Consider the following 20013-nt stretch of genomic DNA (forward strand, 5'->3'; position numbering starts at 1 on the left):
CCTTTCTGCCAGTGCAGGTGTTTGACTAAGGATTATGAAAAGCGTCCAACGGTGTCAGATCTTTTACAGCATACATTCATTACTCAAGTTGAAGGCAAAGATGCGAAGCTACAAAAGCAACTCACAGAATTCATTGGCATTTATCAGTGCACGGGAGGCACAGAAAAGGCCAGGTAATCAAATAATCAAAAGTCCAAAGATCATCTAAAGAGTCTGACAGCTTTATAATGCAATGGTTGTTAAGGAGAGAAAAGAACTTCCTGGTTTAATTATTTCAGGTCCCTGGTTGTGGTTTGGAGATAAGGTTGTATTTGCATGAAGAGTGAATGTCTCAAGTTGAGTTGCATCCTGATATTGGTAATATTACTGGCAGCATTTTTTAAAACAACTTCTTCATAACAAAGAATATAAACTTCAATAGATGATTAGAATTGGCTTATATTTTCTTGTATTTTTCTCCTCTTCTGTGAAGAAAGGCATCTTAGATTTGAGATTTAAAAATGAACATAACACTTGAAATAGTTTTTGACACTATTATTTTTGATATCATTTTCCCTGGTTGAATTATATTCAAAAATCATTTTTAATGATCTATTATGTACAGTTTTCATAATATTGACTATTTTTACTGCTTATAGATAGTATATATGTTTATTTTAGGGAGTTTAGAAGATACATAGAAGTATACAACATAAAATCAATTATAAAATTTAAATCTATACCTTCTAGTATCTTATTATTGGAAATACATTTAAAAACAAAATTGAAATATATATGTCCTGGAGCTTACCTTCTTTCACTGACTAGTGAAAAAATATTCATATCTTTAAATATCCTTCTACCACAAATTAAAATTTTTTTAATTTTATATTGGAGTATAGTTGATTAACAATGATGTTTTAGTTTCAAGTATACAGGAAGGTGATTCAGTTATACATATACGTGTATCTGTTCTTTTTCAAGTTCTTTTCCCATTCAGGTTATTACACAATATTGGAGAGTTCCCTGTGCTATTCAGTAGATCCTTGTTATCTGTTTTAAATATAGCAATGTGTACATGTCAATCCCAAACTGCTCTAATCATCCCACTTGTCCCAACATATGTGATTTTTAAACCACAGTATAAGGCAAATTTGAGACACATTTCAAAGGATTAACAAATGAAAGATGAATTTTAAAAACTGTCCAAACTTTTAGTGCTACTAGTGCCTGGTTCAGGCTGTCAATTATTTATCTAAGTGTGGGACTTTATGTAATGTACATTCACTAGAATGGGATTTTGATTTTACCAAAAGAAAAGAAAAGAAGGAAGCAGAAAAATCAATAGGAAATAATAACAGGGTTCTTTCACTGCAATACAATACGTTGCCCAATTTTACTTTCTATTTTCTGGGCAAGATAATTTTCCTCTAAAGTCTCTGACAATGTCATGGTGAGAATTACTCACCCTTAATACACAGGACTTCTAAAATGCTATCCTGACTGCTCTCATAATAACTCCTTTTCATTCCCTTCTCCACATGTGTATTTCAAAGAAACTTGCTTCAAACTCAGCCAGTCCAACATGGAGCCTGTGCTGTCCCACCACAAATTAGTTCTTTCTTCCCTTTATTTATAGTGGCACCACCACTCACCCCATAACCACCAGAAATCTCAGGATTATCTTGACGTATTTTTCTGTCCTACTTAACGTAGCAAGGCTAAATTTCTTACGGCCCCACTCAACCCATTATCAACTGTGATGCAGTCCTTGCCACCATAGGAATGATGTACTGAGACAGCACTTGTGTTGTGTCCGTATTGACCGAGGCCAGCTCAGTGTGGACGAGGTGCTCCACACGGCTCTGACAGCTGACGCAGCTGGGGACTCCGTGCTCTTTGCTCTCCGTCTTGGTCAGGCTCTGCCACCAGCTCGTGCCTTGATGAGACCTCTCCCGGATTCCACACAGATAATTCCTTTGCCTCTTGTTTCGACCAAAATAAGATACTGAAAAGGGTCTTACTTTTAAACTGAAAAACAGCATGTATATAACCATTATATAGAGTGGGAAGCTTCAGTCCCTAAAAGGAATGAAAGTAATGTCCTGTGAGAGTTTGAAAGAAGCCGGCAGTATCTCCACTGGCAGTGACACCAGGGCTTATCCAGGAAGCAGTCTTTAATCCACACCCAATAGAGAAGCCAGACTTAATCCTGTGAAAATAGAGTTACCGCTAGATGAACATTATTGCTCTAAGGATCAGCTTGATCAAAATCATGAAAGCAAGGAGAAATACATTTAATCAGAATTGTAAGGAGGAAAATTTAGAAATAGGATTGGAGAGACACGCAGAGACGAGACTACAGAGAGCACTGAAAGTCAGGTTGAGTGAGCGGTTTGACCTGGGTCCCTGAGAGCCCCGATAGGGTGGGTCCCAAGGCCCCTGTGTCCTGCTGGGCACCCTCCTGCCATTGGTTCCAAAAGGTAAACTACAGACACACCAAGACAGATTGGGGCAGTAATCTTGAATACCTTTTGCTTTTCCTCCATGTTTCTTCCTAACTTTAAACTATTGTTATTTTTCCAAAAATTGGAAATTGGTCTTATTATGTTTAATTATCAAAGCATTTAGTGGCTGTTGTTGGATATTTTGAAATGAAGAGCCTATTGACATATACACTTATTTCTATATTTTTGTGGGATGTTTTAATTGGTGTGTGTGTGAGAGTGTGCATGCATGCATGTGCATGCCTCTAAGTATATTTGATTTTGAAAAATTCAAACCTCATTTTGGCCAAAATAAGGGGTTGAACAAATTTTCCTTGGAAGATCTAGGAGAAAAGGTCTCATCAAGGCATGAGCTGATGGCAGTGTCCATCCAAGATCAATAACCTAGAAAGAGACTGATGAAACCCTGGGAATGTTGTAAGCTCCCTAGGACCAGGAAATTTAGAAAAGAAATGATCACTTCTCCTTCCCCACCTGAGATATCTTTTTATGCCTTTCTGCACCAGTTCCCCTTCTGGAAAAGCTCCCAAATAAGGGCTGAATAGCTTTTAAACATGGTCTCCAGGAACTTTATAAGGAATAGATGATTGAATCAGCACTCTCTGGAAGACCATTATGAGCATTTTTGTTCCTAAGGAGTAATAAATAAATTCAAATAAACAGGAATAGGCAGTTGCTCATGAGCTTTTCTATTTTACAACTCAGCATTCAAGAAACTAAGATCATGACATCCAGTCCCATCACTTCATGGCAAATAGATGGGGAGACAATGGAAACAGTGCCAGACTTTATTTTCTTGGGCTCCAAAATCACTGCAGATGGTGACTGCTGCCATAAAATTAAAAGATGCTTGCTCCTTGGAAGAAAAGCTATGACAAACCTAGACAACATGTTTAAAAGCAGGGACATTACTTTGCTGACAAAGGTCCATCTAGTCAAAACTATGGTTTTTCCAGTAGTCATGTATGGATGTGAGAGTTGGACCATAAAGAAAGCTCAGTGCTGAAGAATTGATGCTTTTGATTTGTGGTGTTGGAGAAGACTCATGAGAGTCCCTTGGACTGCAAGGAGATCCACCAGTCAATCCTAAATTTCCCTAAATTCAGGAAATCAGTCCTGAATATTCATTGAAAGGACTGATGCTGAAGCTGAAGCTCCAATATTTTGGCCACCTGATGCAAAGAAGTGATTCATTGGAAAAGACCTTGATGCTGGGAAAGATTGAAGGCAGGGGGTAAAAGGGGAGGACAGAGGATGAGATGGTTGGATGGCATTACCGACTTGATGGACATGAGTTGAGCAAGCTCCGGAAGTTGGTGATGGACAGGGAGGCCTGATGTGCTGGAGTCCATGACGTCACAAAGAGTTGGGCACAACTGAGTGACTGAAGTGATTGGTTGAGCCCTAAAGAATTACATGTTGGTTCTCAGCTTCTCTCATTTCAACACAGAGTTCACAGGATTTGGTAATTGTGCTTTATAGACTGTGGTTTGGGACTGTGGCCATTTCTGTTTCTCATAAAGGAGACTTCTCTCTACTTGCCATTCTTTTTGTTATTTAGCAAGTCTTAAGGGAAGGGAATGAGCTTCCCTGGTGGCTTGGTGGTAAAAAATCCATCTGCAGTGCAGGAGGTGCAGGATATGTGGTTTTGATTCCTGGGTCAGGAAGATTCCCTGGAGGAGGAAATGGCAACCCACTCCAGTATTCTTGCTGGGAAAATGCTGTGGACAGAAGAGCCTGGTGGGCTACAATCCATAGGGTGACAAAGAGTTGGACATGACTGAGTGACTGAGCATGCAAGGAAAGAGGTTGATTGCTCTATGATCTTAACTTGAACTAACTGTCTCTTCTTAGTAAAGTAGGATGGGGTATGATGGATTAGAGACGGTCACAATTTTTTGGACAATTCTTGCATTAAGAGTGGGATTCTGTGTTGTTTACCCTTGAACCTGACATTTTCTGTGACTTCCTTGGTTAATATAATAGAAGAAGTAGTCCTGTGATATTTTTGAGCCTAGCCTTGTTGAAAGCACTGAGCAATGCCCAGCCTGGCTAGAAAGGACTTCATGTGCTGAGGGACCAGCAGGGGTTATCAAAGTGACTAGCAGAGTATCAACTATTGGCACCCAGCTGAGCAAGAGCTGAGTCACAGGTGTGTCTGGCTGAAGCCAACTTGTCTATGAGCAATTTTGAGGCATACTTATGGGGACTGTCTAAGGCCACAAGAGTCCTACACTAGCATGTGCAGGCAAAGAGCAAGAAAGATCTGATTACTAGTATTATGACCCTTTTTTACACTTTTTCACTTTCACTTTCATTATAACACTTTGCTGTACCTGTAAGAGCTTCTCTGGTGGCTCAGATGGTAAAGAATATACCTGCAGTACAGGAGGCCTGAGTTTGATTCCTGGGTCAGGAAGATCTCCTGGAGAAGGGAATAGCTACCCACTCCAGTATTCTTGCTTGGAGAATTTCATGGACAGAGGACCCTGGCAGGCTGTAGCCCATGGGGTTGCAAAGAGTTGGACATGACTGAGCTGTACCCATAAGTGGTGTGGGACAGCCCACACTGTGCTGCTCCAGGAGACACTGTTCATTGCATATTTCACCTGAATGCTCTCATGCCCAAGCACAAAGACATGCCATGAATGGTGCCCCCCGGAGTTACACCTTGCAGATTGTGGATGAGGAGCCTGAGAAGATTCTGAATACACTTGTACAACACAAAATAGAGTCCCATCTGTCATGCTAGCTATGTGTATGTAACGTTAGCACAAATAAAGGATTGGATAGAGTAAAAAGCTGACCCTGGCTCATTGTTTATTATTTTGGTCCTAATTTAGTTTGAAAAATTTTGTCCTCCTGAGGACTTTCACATAAAAATGCTTTCAGCAAATCTGTATGAGGATGGAAACCTGTGATGTTTCTTTAAAGTTCATGTAGGCAGATTTATTGGTCATTTTCTTAATCTTTCTAACCTCAGTCAATGAAAGATTGTTTTACATTAGCATTTAGTATTGCAATATGCTGGTTCATTAGAGGGAAACCTAAATTTTATTAGATGTTAGGGCCACTTTACAAATTCTGAAAGCTTATATCAGCTTCCCAAATTCCTGTAATATTCGTGTTTCCCCTGATGTTCTAGAAGTCATTAATTATTTTAATTATGGCATTATCCATTTTTAGCTGTTTAATTTGACTCAAATCCTTACTTGTTCTTAAAATATTTTTTCCTATAGTTTTATAATTATTTTATCTAAAGAGGCTCCTGAAATTGATCACATTTAATTTCATGACATAAAAATGCAATGAATACAATAAATGTATGCACTTAATTAGAGCAAAATATAACACAATTTTTAAAAAGAACAAAATTTCCCGGAAAATTCTGAATGTGTATCTTTTGGCCTTTCCCTTAAAGGCATTAGTCTTTTAAAAAAAAATTTAATCTAGAGAGAAAAAAAAAAAAGAAAAAAAACCCTAAGGGATTATCAAGAGGCTTGACCTACTTATGAAGGTTGCAAGAAATACTGCAGTATTGCCTCCCTGTGTCTTTTCTTTCAAATTAGCAATAGCCTAGGATTTGACTGCATCCATTTTGGGGATTATTGCTATAAGGAAAAGACACATTTGCATGGGATTATTTCCTATTGAATTCTGCAGTGCCTCATAGGAGCCAGGACACTGAATATAGACACTCCTAATGTTTTTGCAGGAAAGAGAAGTGAAAGAATTGAGTGGAGGGCAGGCAACCATCTTCCCCAAGTGCCTTCACATTTGTAGTCCTCTAAATACATATAGCTGCCCTGTGGCTCAGCTGGTAAAGAATCCGCCTGTAATGTGGAAGACCTGGGTTTGATCCCTGAGTTGGGAAGATCCCCTGGAGAAGGGAAAGGCCACCCACTCCAGTATTCTGGCCTGGAGAATTCCATGGACTCCATGGGTTCACAAAGAGTCGGACATGACTGAGCCACTTGCACTGCCCTGCAAATATATTTTTGCTCTCATAGTAGAGGCCTTAGTAATAAGTATATTGAGAGTAAGTCCCTGGAAAATTTGTACTTTAAAGTAGGGAAATCTGTTAACCATCTTTTTGCTGGGAAAGAGGAGAGAAATGTTTTTTTAAAAAGATAGTAGTTAAGGTTTAGAGCAGAAGATTTCAGCCTTTAAGTAGAATTCAGAATGACATGACTCTCATCCCTTCCTGCCAGGCACGTAAAGCTTTATCTCTGGCTGCTCAGCTGTCCTAATCTTGTTTGCTTCCCCGTTTAGTTTTGTAATCTCTGCCAAAAAAAAAGTGCTGTATTTAACAGAATTTTTAGTTTTGGAAGATTATGATTCACTTTGAAGTTAGATTTTTATACATTTATATAAATACAGCTGGGGTTTTTTTTTTTTTTTTTTTTTGAGTGAAAGATCTGACATCACAATCCCCAGTGTTTTGTCAAAAAGGAGGAAAGGAAGGAAGATAAATAGCTAACTATGGCGATTCCAGTCTTGGGAATAGAAATTGCAATAGAATACTATGACTTCACGGTTGTTTCTTCTATAGATTTGATTGTCCTACAAGATCCCCTCAAAAACAGTAGGTGTCTATTAGCTATATAAGTAAGTATTTTATATATACTTATAAAATACAAATATATAAAATTGAAATACATTACCTGGACAGTCCAGCCTAAAATGTGGGTGGTGTTCCCTGTCCATGGATGAAAATGCAGCTCTCCTGTGTTTAGTAAAATCCTGTAGAGGGTGGTCATCATTTATTTTTGGGACAAGTTAAATTTGATATGCCAATTAAACATGAAAGTACAGTTATCCAGTAGGGAGTAGATATAGGAGTCTGGGCTTTAGGGGAGAAGCCCATGTTGGAGATAGTCATTGTCATTTGCTTATAAAGGTATTAAGTAGTGTGACACAAATGAGGTCACTGAATGTGAGGATTTAGGAATTTAGCAGGGATAGAGGAGCCAGGGAAGGTAATTGAAAGATTGTGGCCCTTTAGGGAGGAAGAGCAGGGGAACATGGTTGGTTGAGAACCACATAAACCCAGTGTTTCGAGGAGGGAACAGTTCTGCCAAAGAGTGCTGAAATTTTTAAAAACTGGAGTAATAATGAGTTTGGACACACAAGTTCTTCAGTGACCTCAACCAGATCCTTTCAGCAGAGTGGGGTGGAGGACAGCCCCAGTTAAGAGAATTCTCGTTAGGGAGAGGAATGAGGTGAGGGAGAGACACTGAATATGAACTACTCTTTAAGAAGCTCAGCTATAAAAGGGGAGAGATAGGGCAGTAACTGGAAGGCACTGCCAGTCAAAGGAGAGTGTTTTTTAAAGATAAGAGATACTAGAGCACTTTGTACACTGATAGAGGGAGAGGTTGGTGCCACCGAAGAGACGAGAGCGTCACGGCAGTGATCCTAGAGCAAGCAGGCGTACCAGCAAAACAGCTGGCCTTTGCCCAGAGCAGGGACATGCGTCCTTGGCACCAGAGAGCAGGCTGTGAGGGTAAGAGGACACCAAGGTGAGATCCTGTCGAGTTGTTTAAGAATTATGAGCACGTGAAAAAGAATGAAAGGCGATATCAAAATGTCACCAGTGGTTATCTCTTGGGGATACAGTTATAGGTGATTTATTTTTTTATACGTTTTTTGGTATATTTCAGTTTTTTTTAAAAGCTAAGAATATTTTATATACTTGTAAAAATGAATGTGATAAAGCTAATCGTACACTCTCTCTGACCCTTCATGTTATCATTCCTTGGAAAGTCAGACTTAAACATAACTCATCAGCTGTGTTTGTTCTTGTTTTTTTTAAAGTATTTATTTATTAATATTTATTTGGCTGTTCCAGGTCTTAGTTGCTGCACTTAAACTCTGGTTGCAGCATGTAGAACCTAGTTCCCCAACAAGGGATTGAACCCAGGTCTCCTGCATTGGGGGCATGGAGTCTTAGCCTCTAGACCACCAGGGAAGTCCCTGTGTTTGTTGGAACCAGATCACTTTGCTGTACTGATGTTTGTCATACAGCTACTTAACTCTACACATTGAAGCAATTGTGCTACCCCATGTTTACAACAAGATCCTACTTACAGAAACCATCTCTGCTCTTGGTTGTCTGTAAGCTAAGCGTGAGGAGAAGAAAGCTGTCAGGAACTCTTGGCAGATGGGGGAATCACCAAGCATTCTTGGCAAACACAGATGTTAGTTTGATGTCAACATCTAAAACCAGGTCACTCTAAAATAATGGCAGAAGAGTCACATTCACAGCAGAAATAGACACGATTTCCCAGTGAGAACATTTTTCTTCGGCCTCCAGATAATTATGTACAAAAGAGGAAGGGCTGTGTGAAGGGACAGGGCCATCGAAAGTGTCCTGGAGCTGGGTACTGATGACATCTGTCACTCCAGTCATCGCCAAAGCTGATCTGCTCTTCTGGCTGGTCCAGCTGGGGTGTACTTCTTTCTCAGCATCATTTCAAAACTGCACAGTTGGCCAAAAGGGTCAAACTGAAGATTGATAAAAACTAGTCTTCCAGGGCACACTGGTGAGAGTCTGTATGCCCATGGGTGTTACCAGTTGTGACTTTGTTAGTGGAGTTTAAAGATATCTAAGGACATTAAAACAAAAGCATTGAGTAGATTTCTGTTTAACAAAGGATTTCTGTACTATCCCAGTGGCTCCTGAATCACCTTAGAAGATAGAGCTTGATATTTAAAAGAGAATATTTAACCAAAGTAAAAGCAAATAAAGCTGTGGCATTACAATAGTACAACTGAATAGTAAGGATAAAAATTTAACATGCAGCAGCAAGAGTTGTTTCTTTTTTTCAGTGTGTAGAACTGAAATACAAGTGAAGCTATACTAACCACCCCTGAGGGTATTTCTGACCTTTTGACAACATAGAAAGGAAATATTTGTAGTTTGAAGCTATGTCTCCCCAGTCATACAGAGTAAATGAGAAATATAATCTGGTTAACAAGCTGTACTTTTCACAAGAAGACAAAAATCTTATTGGAAGAATGCTCTTTTCACAAGAGGACAAAAATCTTATTGGAAGGATGCTGACTTTGCCTTCTCCAAGTGTTACAGAAATTAAATCTTTAATACAGTAACAAGAATGCAAATTAATTCTATAAAATGAAGGCAAAAGGAAAAGGTAAAAAGTGTAGAAGTATCTTGAAAGATAGGGTGATGAAGATTAGGCAGTTTCCTTTGGCAAATAATTATCATTCATTTATTCATCCTGCACATATATTGAGTACTTACTATGTTCCAGCTACTATTTTAGGTGTTTAGAATATGTGTTCTCTATGAGTACAGACTTTTGTCTGTCTTCATAGCTTTATCCCAGCTCTGAACAGTGCCTGAAACATAATAGATGCTCTAGAAATTTAAATATTTTGTTGAATGAATGCAGTAGTAGACGTTGAAATGTACAGGCTCCATACTTTGTGTTTATGTATGTGTGTTTGGGTTGGGGGAAAGTCTGACAAATCAGAACAGGCAGGGAGGTCTCATACTGATCCCTTGCTGACCTCCCTTTTCACAGTTCTTAAAATTAAAGAGGGATTTCCTAGGTGGCCCAGTGGTTAAAACTAGGTGCTTCCCACACAGGGGATGCAAGTTTGATCCCTGGTCGGGGAGCTAGGATCCCACATGCAGTAAGGTATGGCCAAAAAATAAAAATAAAATAAAAATAAGAATAGTAAAGCAATTTTTAAAGAAATACTTAAAAAGTGAAAGAGAATTGGACTGAATATAATTTAGTGTCCTTTCTCAGTTTTACACCCTATGATGTGGTCCATTGTGTAACTTTTGAAATATTAAGATAAATTGTTGATTCAACTAATCCTACCACTTGAGAGAGTATAAGTGTGAGTCCTTCACTTGTGCTACTTTGTTGTCACAGTTATAAACTGCCGTTTTTTTGGCCTCATTGTCTTTATTATGTTTAGGACCCAACCAAGTGACTGACAGCAGTGCTGACTGTGCTTTCTGGAACAGTCCACAGTGATGGCTGTGTCCAGCGGTCACTGGTGGTGCAGATGTACAGACATGGGAGAAATATAAACAGGCAGTCCCAGTGGCCAGGAGGCTTCTGTAGTTAAGCTGCCCTCAGCGAGAGCAGTGCCAAACCTCCAAGCAGTGGGAGATGGGGTTGGAGGTGGTGGTGGGTGGAGTATGCTGGGGTTTGCAGACACCGAGGTGTGCCTTTCCACCACCTTCCTCCAGCACCTGTTACTGTTATAGTCTGAGCACTGCGGTGACCCAGGGAGAGAAACGAAGGAAGAGTTGTTTGCTGATATAATGCATAATTCCTGTGAGATACTACCATCAGGGTTATGTAGGATTTAATTGTTAATGCGATAGAGTCCTTCAGAAGCAATGATGTTCCGGAATCTTCCATCAGCAAGGCCTGGGGCCACATTTTCTCACTCTCTACTCAGTTCATGCTGATTTTAGTATTGTGTTTTTACCATTCATGTTTGGAAAGGGTAGAGGGTCACCTCTGGGACAAAAAGAGTGAAGACAACAAAATACAAAACAAGTAGAAATAGAAATTAAATATAACTTAAATTAAAAGTTATAATTCAATATAACTTAGAAGTAAATATTAAATATAAAATAAAGGAAAATAATATTAAACATAAAGACAGTGAGGGCTCAGACTATGACCACAAATGGAAAAGTAAAATAATTAAAATTTATTAACCAAAGCAGGTACTGTATGAATCACTTTACATGTATTCTATCATTTAATCTTTTAATATCTGTATGAAATAAGTCATTATTATTTCCATTTTATTTCTGAAAAAGCAGAGTAAGTTCCTTGCCCAGTGCCACATGGCCAATAAGTGGTAGGGCCACAGTTGGAATAATAATAGCAATTATATATAAAGCATTTCCATATGCCCATTCTAAATGAAAGTTTCATAAGACATAATCCATTTTGTTTATCCTCACATTCTTTTGTTATTTGATCTGAGCATTCAGATTCTAGAGCCCAGCCTCTTAACTGTAACATTGATATCATTAATACTATGATGTAAACAAAGGAAAGGATTTATATAACTTCACAAATACCTTTTGATTATATAACCACCTCAGAATTCAGTTCAGTGTTAACAGTTTATCAGTCAGGCTCTATTCCTCCCTGGCTTTCTGGCTATTATTGCTACCTGGTGGCCATGCCTCAGGTACCTTGGCTCCTCTACCCTTCAACTGGAAAAAATATAAATAAAGGAGTTATGCTCTAGAATAGGGCCAAGCCATCTTTCAGCTCCCCCAGTGAAGTCTTTACAAATGGTAAAAACCTAGATTTTCAAAGTCATGAACATGGCTTTGTATATTCTCTTCAGAATGAAGCAGTCAGCCATATGCTCCATAGGATGCCTGTCAATTCACCAACGTCATTCGATAGGGAATTCCAGGCCTGGAAGGCATCAAAGATTATGTGATTCAGCTATTTTTGTTTTTAAAATTTAAAAACATTTTCTGTTGTGGACCATTTCTTAAAAGTCTTTGTTGAATTTGTTACAGTATTGCTTCCCTTTTATGTTTTGGTTTTTTGGCCACAAGGCATGTGGGATCTTAGCTTCCCAGGTACGCATGCTCAGTCACTTTAGTTGTGTCAAACTGTTTGTAATACTATGGACTGTAGCCTGCAAGAATATTGGAGTGGGTTGCTATGTCCTCCTCCAGGGGCTCTTCTTGACCCAGGAATCAAACCCGTGTCTCCTGCATTGCATGGCTCTTTCACTGAGCCACCTGGGAAGTCCCTTACTTCCCTAACCAGGGATCAAACTCATAGCCCCTGCATTGAAAGGTGAAGTCTTAACCACTGGGCCACTTGGGAGGTCCCTTATTCAGTTATTTTAATATTACTGGACTAGGTAAGGTTATTAGCTTCTAACATTTTTTGGTGATAATATCTTTTTAGAAAGTGATGATAATGATACATTTATCTTCCCAAATTAAAGTAAATAAGCCTAAAATGTGTCTGTTCAGTACAAGATCACTCTTCTAATATCTCATGGTATCTCATATTCAGTGTTTGTTCTTTGAGTTTTAAGAGTTCTTGATATATTAGATTTATTAATTCTTTGTCCATTCTACATATTGCAAATCTTTTCCCCAATTTTTAAATTTTTAAGTTTTTATTATACTCATTAAAATTATCTTCTCAAATCTCTTCCATTTTTAATTCTCTTTTTTTGTCTTCTCATACTTAAAAATTCCATTCTTACTGCATTATTACACAACTGTTCCTTTGCATCTTCTCCTAGAACTTTTATGATGACATTTTAAATCTGTAAGTTTAAATCCATCTGGTATTAATTTTTGCTTAAAGTAAATACATGATTCCAAAAATTTTAACCAGCTGTTCCAGCATAATTTCTTGAATTTTTTTCTTTCTCTACTAATTTGAAATGCCACATTTATCATATAATAAGTTCTTAGAATAGATGACTCTACATTATATTCACTACTAGAATTTTAACTTTTCTTAGCTTTTTTTTTAACCTAGTGATAATGTTTATTTCTGAAGTATAGTGAAATGATTTTTTTACTTTACGAAAACATGCTGCTCCACCCTATTATTTCCATACTCTGCCCTTTGATTAAAATATTCCATTGGCTTCCTGTGGTGCCTGAAGTCCTGCCTCACCCTGGACCACTGTCCCCCTCTGTTTCAGCTGCAGGGCCTATCCCTGCGTCCAGGTCTCAGGCATGCCTTTCCCTCTTTCCCCGCCAGATATCAGCCTGCCAGCCTCCCCACTCTCAGGTAAAAGTTTCCATTAAAACTGAATCACCATGTCAAATTTTGTGAATACTGTGTGCATTGGGGCAAGAGGTGAGAAAGGTGGTGCCTAAGCTGACTTTACTGTTCAGCGACTTCTCAGAATTGGGATGTGAATCAACAGGGAAGGATGTAGGACTGGTCACTAAGTGATACTATTATTTGTACACCCGCCGGTTTGATGGGGCTCAACATTGCAACTCAAGCCACCAAATGTATGTTTACACTTTCATATTCTTGATGCAATACTTGGTTTCTGCCCACAAGTTTCTCCAAGTCTGGCAAGAAGGGGAATGCACCTAATTCTTCTCAGTGATGCATTTTCACTGGAAAATCCTACAACAGCTTCATAGCAAGGGTGATATTTGAGCCTGACTTTGCATGATAAATAGAATTTTGCCAGACATGGAAGGAAATTCATTCCAGGCAGAGGAAACAAAATGAACAAAGAACAGGATCTTGAAAATATGGGGCATCTTAGGGAATATTGTATATAGTCATGAAGAGTGCTGGAAAGGTTGCAACAAGCCTCTGAAGGTCCATGAATTCCATACGAAGGAATTTTTAAGTTATACTACAGAAGATTCCCCTGGAGAAGGAAATGGCAACCCACTCCAATATTCTTGCCTGGAAAATTCCATGGACAGAGGAGCCTGGCAGGCTACAGTCCATGGGGTCATGAAAGAGTTGGATATGATATAGTGGCTAAACAACACCAAGAAGAAGAGTAAAAGAGGACCCATTGACAGTGATGACTTTGAGTGAGTGAGAGGAGATGGAATCTAGTGCACAGAATGGGCATCTGGCCATAGATAGCGGGGGGACCATTATTAATAATGGCTTAATTCTCTGGTGGAGGTGGTGGTTTAGTCGCTAAGTCCTATCTGACTCTTGTGACCCTGTGGGCTGTAGCTTGCCAGGCTCCTCTGTCCATGGGATTCTCCAGGCAAGAATACCGGAGTGGGTTGCCATTTCCTTCTCCAGGGGATCTTCCTGACCCAGGAATTGAACCCAGGTCTCTGCATTTCAGGCTGATTCTTTACCAACTGAACTATGAGGGAAGCTCTAATTCTCTGAGAAACCATTATAGTTTGGTGAAGAAATGGTATGGTTCTTACTATCCTTCATAATCTACATATTCCTTCCCCTTTTACTGTTAAGCAAATTCAAATGCTTAACAATCTGTCCAAAAATACTGAAAATATAGTTCTACTCTAAATAAGTGAATGATGCTTTCATGTCTAGAAAAATCAAAAGAGACCCATGTGTTTACCTCAGCAATGTCTCCAGTTCAGTTCAGTTCAGTTCATTTCAGTCGCTCAGTCGTGACCGACTCTTTGCGACCCCATGAATCGCAGCACGCCAGGCCTCCCTGTCTATCACCATCTCCCGGAGTTCACTCAGACTCATGTCCATCGAGTCAGTGATGCCATCCAGCCATCTCATCCTCTGTCGTCCCCTTCTCCTCCTGCCCCCAATCCCTCCCTGCATCAGAGTCTTTTCCAATGAGTCAACTCTTCTCATGAGGTGGGCAAAGTACTAGAGTTTCAGCTTTAGCATCAGTCCTTCCAAAGAAATCCCAGGGCTGATCTCCTTCAGAATGGACTGGTTGGATCTCTTTGCAGTCCAAGGGACTCTCAAGAGTCTTCTCCAACACCACAGTTCAAAGGCATCAATTCTTCGGCACTCAGCTTTCTTCACAGTCCAACTCTCACATCCATACATGACCACAGGAAAAACCAAAACCTTGGCTAGACGGATCTTAGTTGGCAAAGTAATGTCTCTGCTTTTGAATATGCTGTTTAGGTTGGTCATAACTTTCCTTCCAAGGAGTAAGCGTCTTTTAATTTCATGGCTGCAATCACCATCTGCAGTGATTTTGGAGCCCCCCAAAATAAAGTCTGACAGTTTCCACTGTTTCCCCATCTATTTGCCATGAAGTGATGGGACCAGATGCCATGATCTTCGTTTTCTGAATGTTGAGCTTTAAGCCAACTTTTTCACTCACCACTTTCACTTTCATCAAGAGGCTTTTTAGTTCCTCTTCACTTTCTGCCATAAGGGTGGTATCATCTGCATATCTGAGGTTATTGATATTTCTCCCGGCAATCTTAATTCCAGCTTGTGTTTCTTCCAGTCTCTAGACCTCATGTCAAATCCAGATCTTTATGCCGTTATCAGAATTGCTGAAATGTTTCACTTTGAAAATAGACTTCCTCGTACCTGAACTCAATCTTCTATATATATGCATTTTACCTTTTGAAAGTGTGCAGTATGGCTTATTTTGTATTTCCCTTAAATTCTGCTGAGCAATAATTTTTCAAATTATCATTTCTTGACCACCAGTGACCTAACACTACCTCAGACAAAACTGCAAATCTAATGAATGCAAATCTCCCGAACTCATCACTTTGTAACAGATTAAATCACGCATTGGAATTTAGAGGAAACGTTAAAGAATATTACATGTAGGACAGGGACTTTCCTGAATGTCCAGCGGTTAAGATAATGCTTCCAATGCGGGAGGCACAGATTTGATCCCTGGTCAGGGAATTAAGATCCCATAGGCTGTGCAATGCAGCCAATAAAGAAAATAAATTAAAAAATATAGGATAGCTCTTGATGGAAATAATGAACTCCTCTGATCATCCATGAAGTAAGTTTGATGTGTTGCATTTTCCAAGTGGAGAGGAGAAAACATAAAATACATGAGGCTGTTTTCTGGTAAGTTGTTACTGTCAAATTTAAGTAAATAAGCTTTATAGAGGTTTTTCAGTCTTGTCGTATCTAAATTTGACTTTAGTGTGATCAGTAATAAGTTCTCAAATCAGAAAGGCTTTCCTTTTCATTGTTCCTCAGACATGAACGTCTTTACACCAAGAAAAGTAACTTCAGCAAACCTTTAATTTCCAGTCTCAAGGATGTAGATGATTTAGCAACCCTGGAAGTTCTGGATGAGGTAAGAAACTCAATTTAATTAAGCCTCCTCTCTATTTTTAAACATTTATAGAAGTGATTTGAGCAGGAGGTTCTTTGAATGGCATCTGTAGGTTTCATGCTTTCTTTATCTTTTAGTTTCCTGAGCATCTCTCCTGTCCTCAGTTTTTCTGTGCATAACTCACATTTCCAGATCACCCCAGCCCGGTGTCAACTTTTTCTTGTATTTTATACTCAAATCACAAAGATGCTAGTTCCCACAAGCTTGAGTTGCTTAGATCACAGTCCTGTTCTTCCCATGAGGTTTCTTTGGGAGTCTCAAAAGAATGATTTACTGTAGTCAGAAAACCATTTGCCTTTTACCCCACCATCTGACTTCTCTGATGGCTCAGATGGTAAAGAATCTGCCTGCAATGCAGGAGATCCGAGTTCAGTCCCTGAAGGGAATGACTATCCACTCCAGTATTCAGCCTGGAAAATTCCATGGACAGAGGAGTGGGCTACAGTCCATGAGGTCACATAGAATTGGACACAACTGAGTGACTTTCACTTTTTTTTTTTCTTTCCATCATCTGGCACAATCCCTCCTTTCTCTCTTCTGTTTCACACTGAATGGCAGGACCCAAAGCCTCTTAGATACCTCAAGAACCCATCTTTACCATGGTCTGTGGACCCCTCATGAGATCACAGAGTCCACCTTTTAGGAAATGAATTCTACTTTAAACTCCTTGTCCCAATGAGCTCAGAAATGTTTCACACATCTCTTGTGAAGGTGCAAGTCCAAACCAGTAATTTATGGTCTCAGCCTTTTTTTCCTCATCTCCTTTCATTTCATGTAATTACATCATTAGAAAAATAAAAGACTCCTTTTCAGTAAAAGGTTGGATTCACTATCCTGCCTGATCCACAGATTTTTATTTTTTAATACTTTGAGGCATACCTGAGCATTTTGCTTAAAAATGCAAGAAATCAGGAGGCATTTTCTGAACAGAAGTTCAGTTCAGTTCAGTTGCTCAGTCTTGTCTGACTTTTTGCGACCCCATGAACCGCCAGCATGCCGGGCCTCCCTGTCCATCACCAACTCTCGGAGTCTACCTAAACCCATGTCCATCGAGTCGATGATGCCATCTAACCATCTCATCCTCTGTCATCCCCTTCTCCCCCTGCCCTCAATCTTTCCCAGCATCACGGTCTTTTCAAGTGAGTCAGCTCTTCTCATCAGGTGGCCAAAGTATTGGAGTTTCAGCTTCAACATCAGTCCTTCCAATGGACACCCAGGACTAATCTCCTTTAGGATGGACTGGTTGGATCTCCTTGCAGTCCAAGGGACTCTCAAGAATCTTCTCCAACACCACAGTTCAAAAGCATCAATTCATCAGCGCTCAGCTTTCTTTATAGTCCAACTCTCACATTCATAGTCTTTTGGTAAATTTAGGGTTGCATAAACAACTCAAGTACTTCATCAGAATAACCTCTCTTCAGAACGTAAAATATCTCATAATCAAATAGGATTTGCAAGTCAGAGATTTGACAACACCTTATGAATCCTTGTGTATCACATTTTCCAGTGATGTAAATTCCTAGGCTTGTGGGTTATAAAGAAGACTTTGTTAATCATATGGCCAGCCTACATATTGAACACTGGGTTTGTTTCTATTAACTGCATTTTTGTGTGTGTGTCTCTTTTTTAACCGAAGTATGTAAGAGCTTTTGTTTTTGTGTCATATACTATAAATGATGATTCCTGGCACTATTAAAATTGATTCCATATACTCATATGATTTATCAACTGTGGAAGTTACTTCTCTATACTTTTACTCTGTCTCAAAGCCAAATATTTTAGTGAAGGACCAAGACATTCCGCAGAGCCCTTGACTAACCTTGATTTGGAATCAAATCGCATTCACTGTATCTCCCCTTCCCTATTGCAGTGTTCTTTCTCTTTACTTCATCTACTGCATCGACTTATTTCCTTGAAAGCATTCTGTATATGTAATCCCTGTAACTTACTATGTTCTATGGAAAACATAGGTTGCAGTGACATTCCTCTATGGCTTTTGAAAGAAAAGAAAATACCCATCAAAGGATAAGATAGTTGATGACCTGAGGTTATACTTCTTACTCTCAATAGATCTGTTTCTTTCTGATCCTGTTCCAGATTCCAGATGTTTTATTTATTTGTCATCATTTATTTTAAAAATGATCATTGACCATCAATGATTTTTTAAGAGAAAGAAATTATTTTTATTTCATTATAGAATACAGTCGCAGAGCAACTTGAGAAGTGTTACTCCAGAGATCAGATCTACATGTATGTGGGAGACATACTCATTGCTCTTAACCCATTTCAGAGTCTGGATATTTATTCGGCAGAGGTATGTGGTGTGACTTGTGTTTTCTTACTTTGTACAAAAATTATGTTCTTTAGATATTTAAATTAATTTAAATGACAGACAAGGAAAAGGCAGCCCATTCTAGTATTCTTGCCTGGAGAACCCCATGGACAGAGGATCCTGGCAGGCTACAGCCCATGGGGTTGCAGGAGTCAGAGATGACAGCGACTAAACCACCACCAAATGATGCTGAATAAAATTTTATCTAGTCCTTTGAATAAACAATTAAGGGATTTCCCTGGTGGTCAGTGGTTAAGACTTTGCATTTCCCCTGAAGGGAGCATGGGTTTGATCCCTGAGTTCAGTTCAGTTCAGTTCAGTTCAGTCGCTCAGTCATGTCTGACTCTTTGCGACCCCATGAATCGCAGCACACCAGGCCACCCTGTCCATCACCAACTCCCGGAGTTCACTCAGACTCACGTCCATCGAGTCCGTGATGCCATCCAGCCATCTCATTCTCTGTCGTCCCCTTCTCCTCCTGCCCCCAATCCCTCCCAGCATCAGAGTCTTTTCCAATGAGTCAACTCTTCGCATGAGGTGGCCAAAGTACTGGAGTTTCAGCTTTAGCATCAGTCCTTCCAAAGAAATCCCAGGGCTGATCTCCTTCAGAATGGACTGGTTGGATCTCCTTGCAGTCCAAGGGACTCTCAAGAGTCTTCTCCAACACCACAGTTCAAAAGCATCAATTCTTTGGCGCTCTGCCTTCTTCACAGTCCAACTCTCACATCCATACATGTCCCTGAGTAGGCAACTAATATCCCACATGTTTGTGCTGGGTAGCCAAAGAAATCATTGATCACAACAATGACCAGAATAGCTGCAGGTTCAAATTTCAAAAACTTTTTAGAACCTTTGAGTAGTGGCCACATACACATGGTTCTGGGCAGAAAATAGCTTTCAGCAGCCCCTGCAGCACCGATAAATAAATAATAGTTAAATGTGCTGTGCTAAGTCGCTTCAGTCTTGTCTGACTCTTAGCCACCCCATGAACTGTAGCCCACCAGTCTCTTCTGTCCATGGGATTCTCTAGGGAGGAACACTGGAGTGGATTGTCGTTTCCTACTCCAGGGAATCTTCCTGATCCAGGAATCAAACCCAGGTCTCTTAAGTCTCCTGCACTGGCAAGCAGGTTCTTTACTACCAGTGTCACCTGGGAATCCCAGTTCAGTTCAGTCACTCAGTCATGTCGACCTGTTTGTGACTCCATGGACCGCAGCACGCCAGGCTTCCCTGTCCATCACCAACTCCTGGAGCTTGCTCAGACTCATGTCCGTTGAGTTGGTGATGCCACTCAACGACTTCATCCTCTGTCATCCCCTTCTCCTGCCTTCAATCTTTCCCAGCATCAGGGTCTTTTCCAGTGAGTCAGTTCTTCACACAAGGTGGCCAAATCAG

At 39.7% G+C, this 20013-nt stretch overlaps 1 protein-coding gene across 1 annotated transcript in view; it reads left to right on the top strand.

Annotated features, from left to right (window-relative positions):
• MYO3A (myosin IIIA) overlaps positions 1 to 20013 on the top strand; it is a 170732-nt gene that overhangs the window by 66137 nt on the left and 84582 nt on the right. The window contains exons 10-12 of the mRNA XM_069548854.1: positions 18 to 173; positions 16148 to 16247; positions 18484 to 18600. Coding sequence (XP_069404955.1) covers positions 18 to 173; positions 16148 to 16247; positions 18484 to 18600 — 373 coding nt within the window. The remainder of the gene's footprint in view (positions 1 to 17; positions 174 to 16147; positions 16248 to 18483; positions 18601 to 20013) is intronic.

This window comes from Ovis canadensis, chromosome 13 (assembly GCF_042477335.2).
Source record: "Ovis canadensis isolate MfBH-ARS-UI-01 breed Bighorn chromosome 13, ARS-UI_OviCan_v2, whole genome shotgun sequence".
NCBI classification, from domain to species: Eukaryota; Metazoa; Chordata; class Mammalia; order Artiodactyla; family Bovidae; genus Ovis; species Ovis canadensis.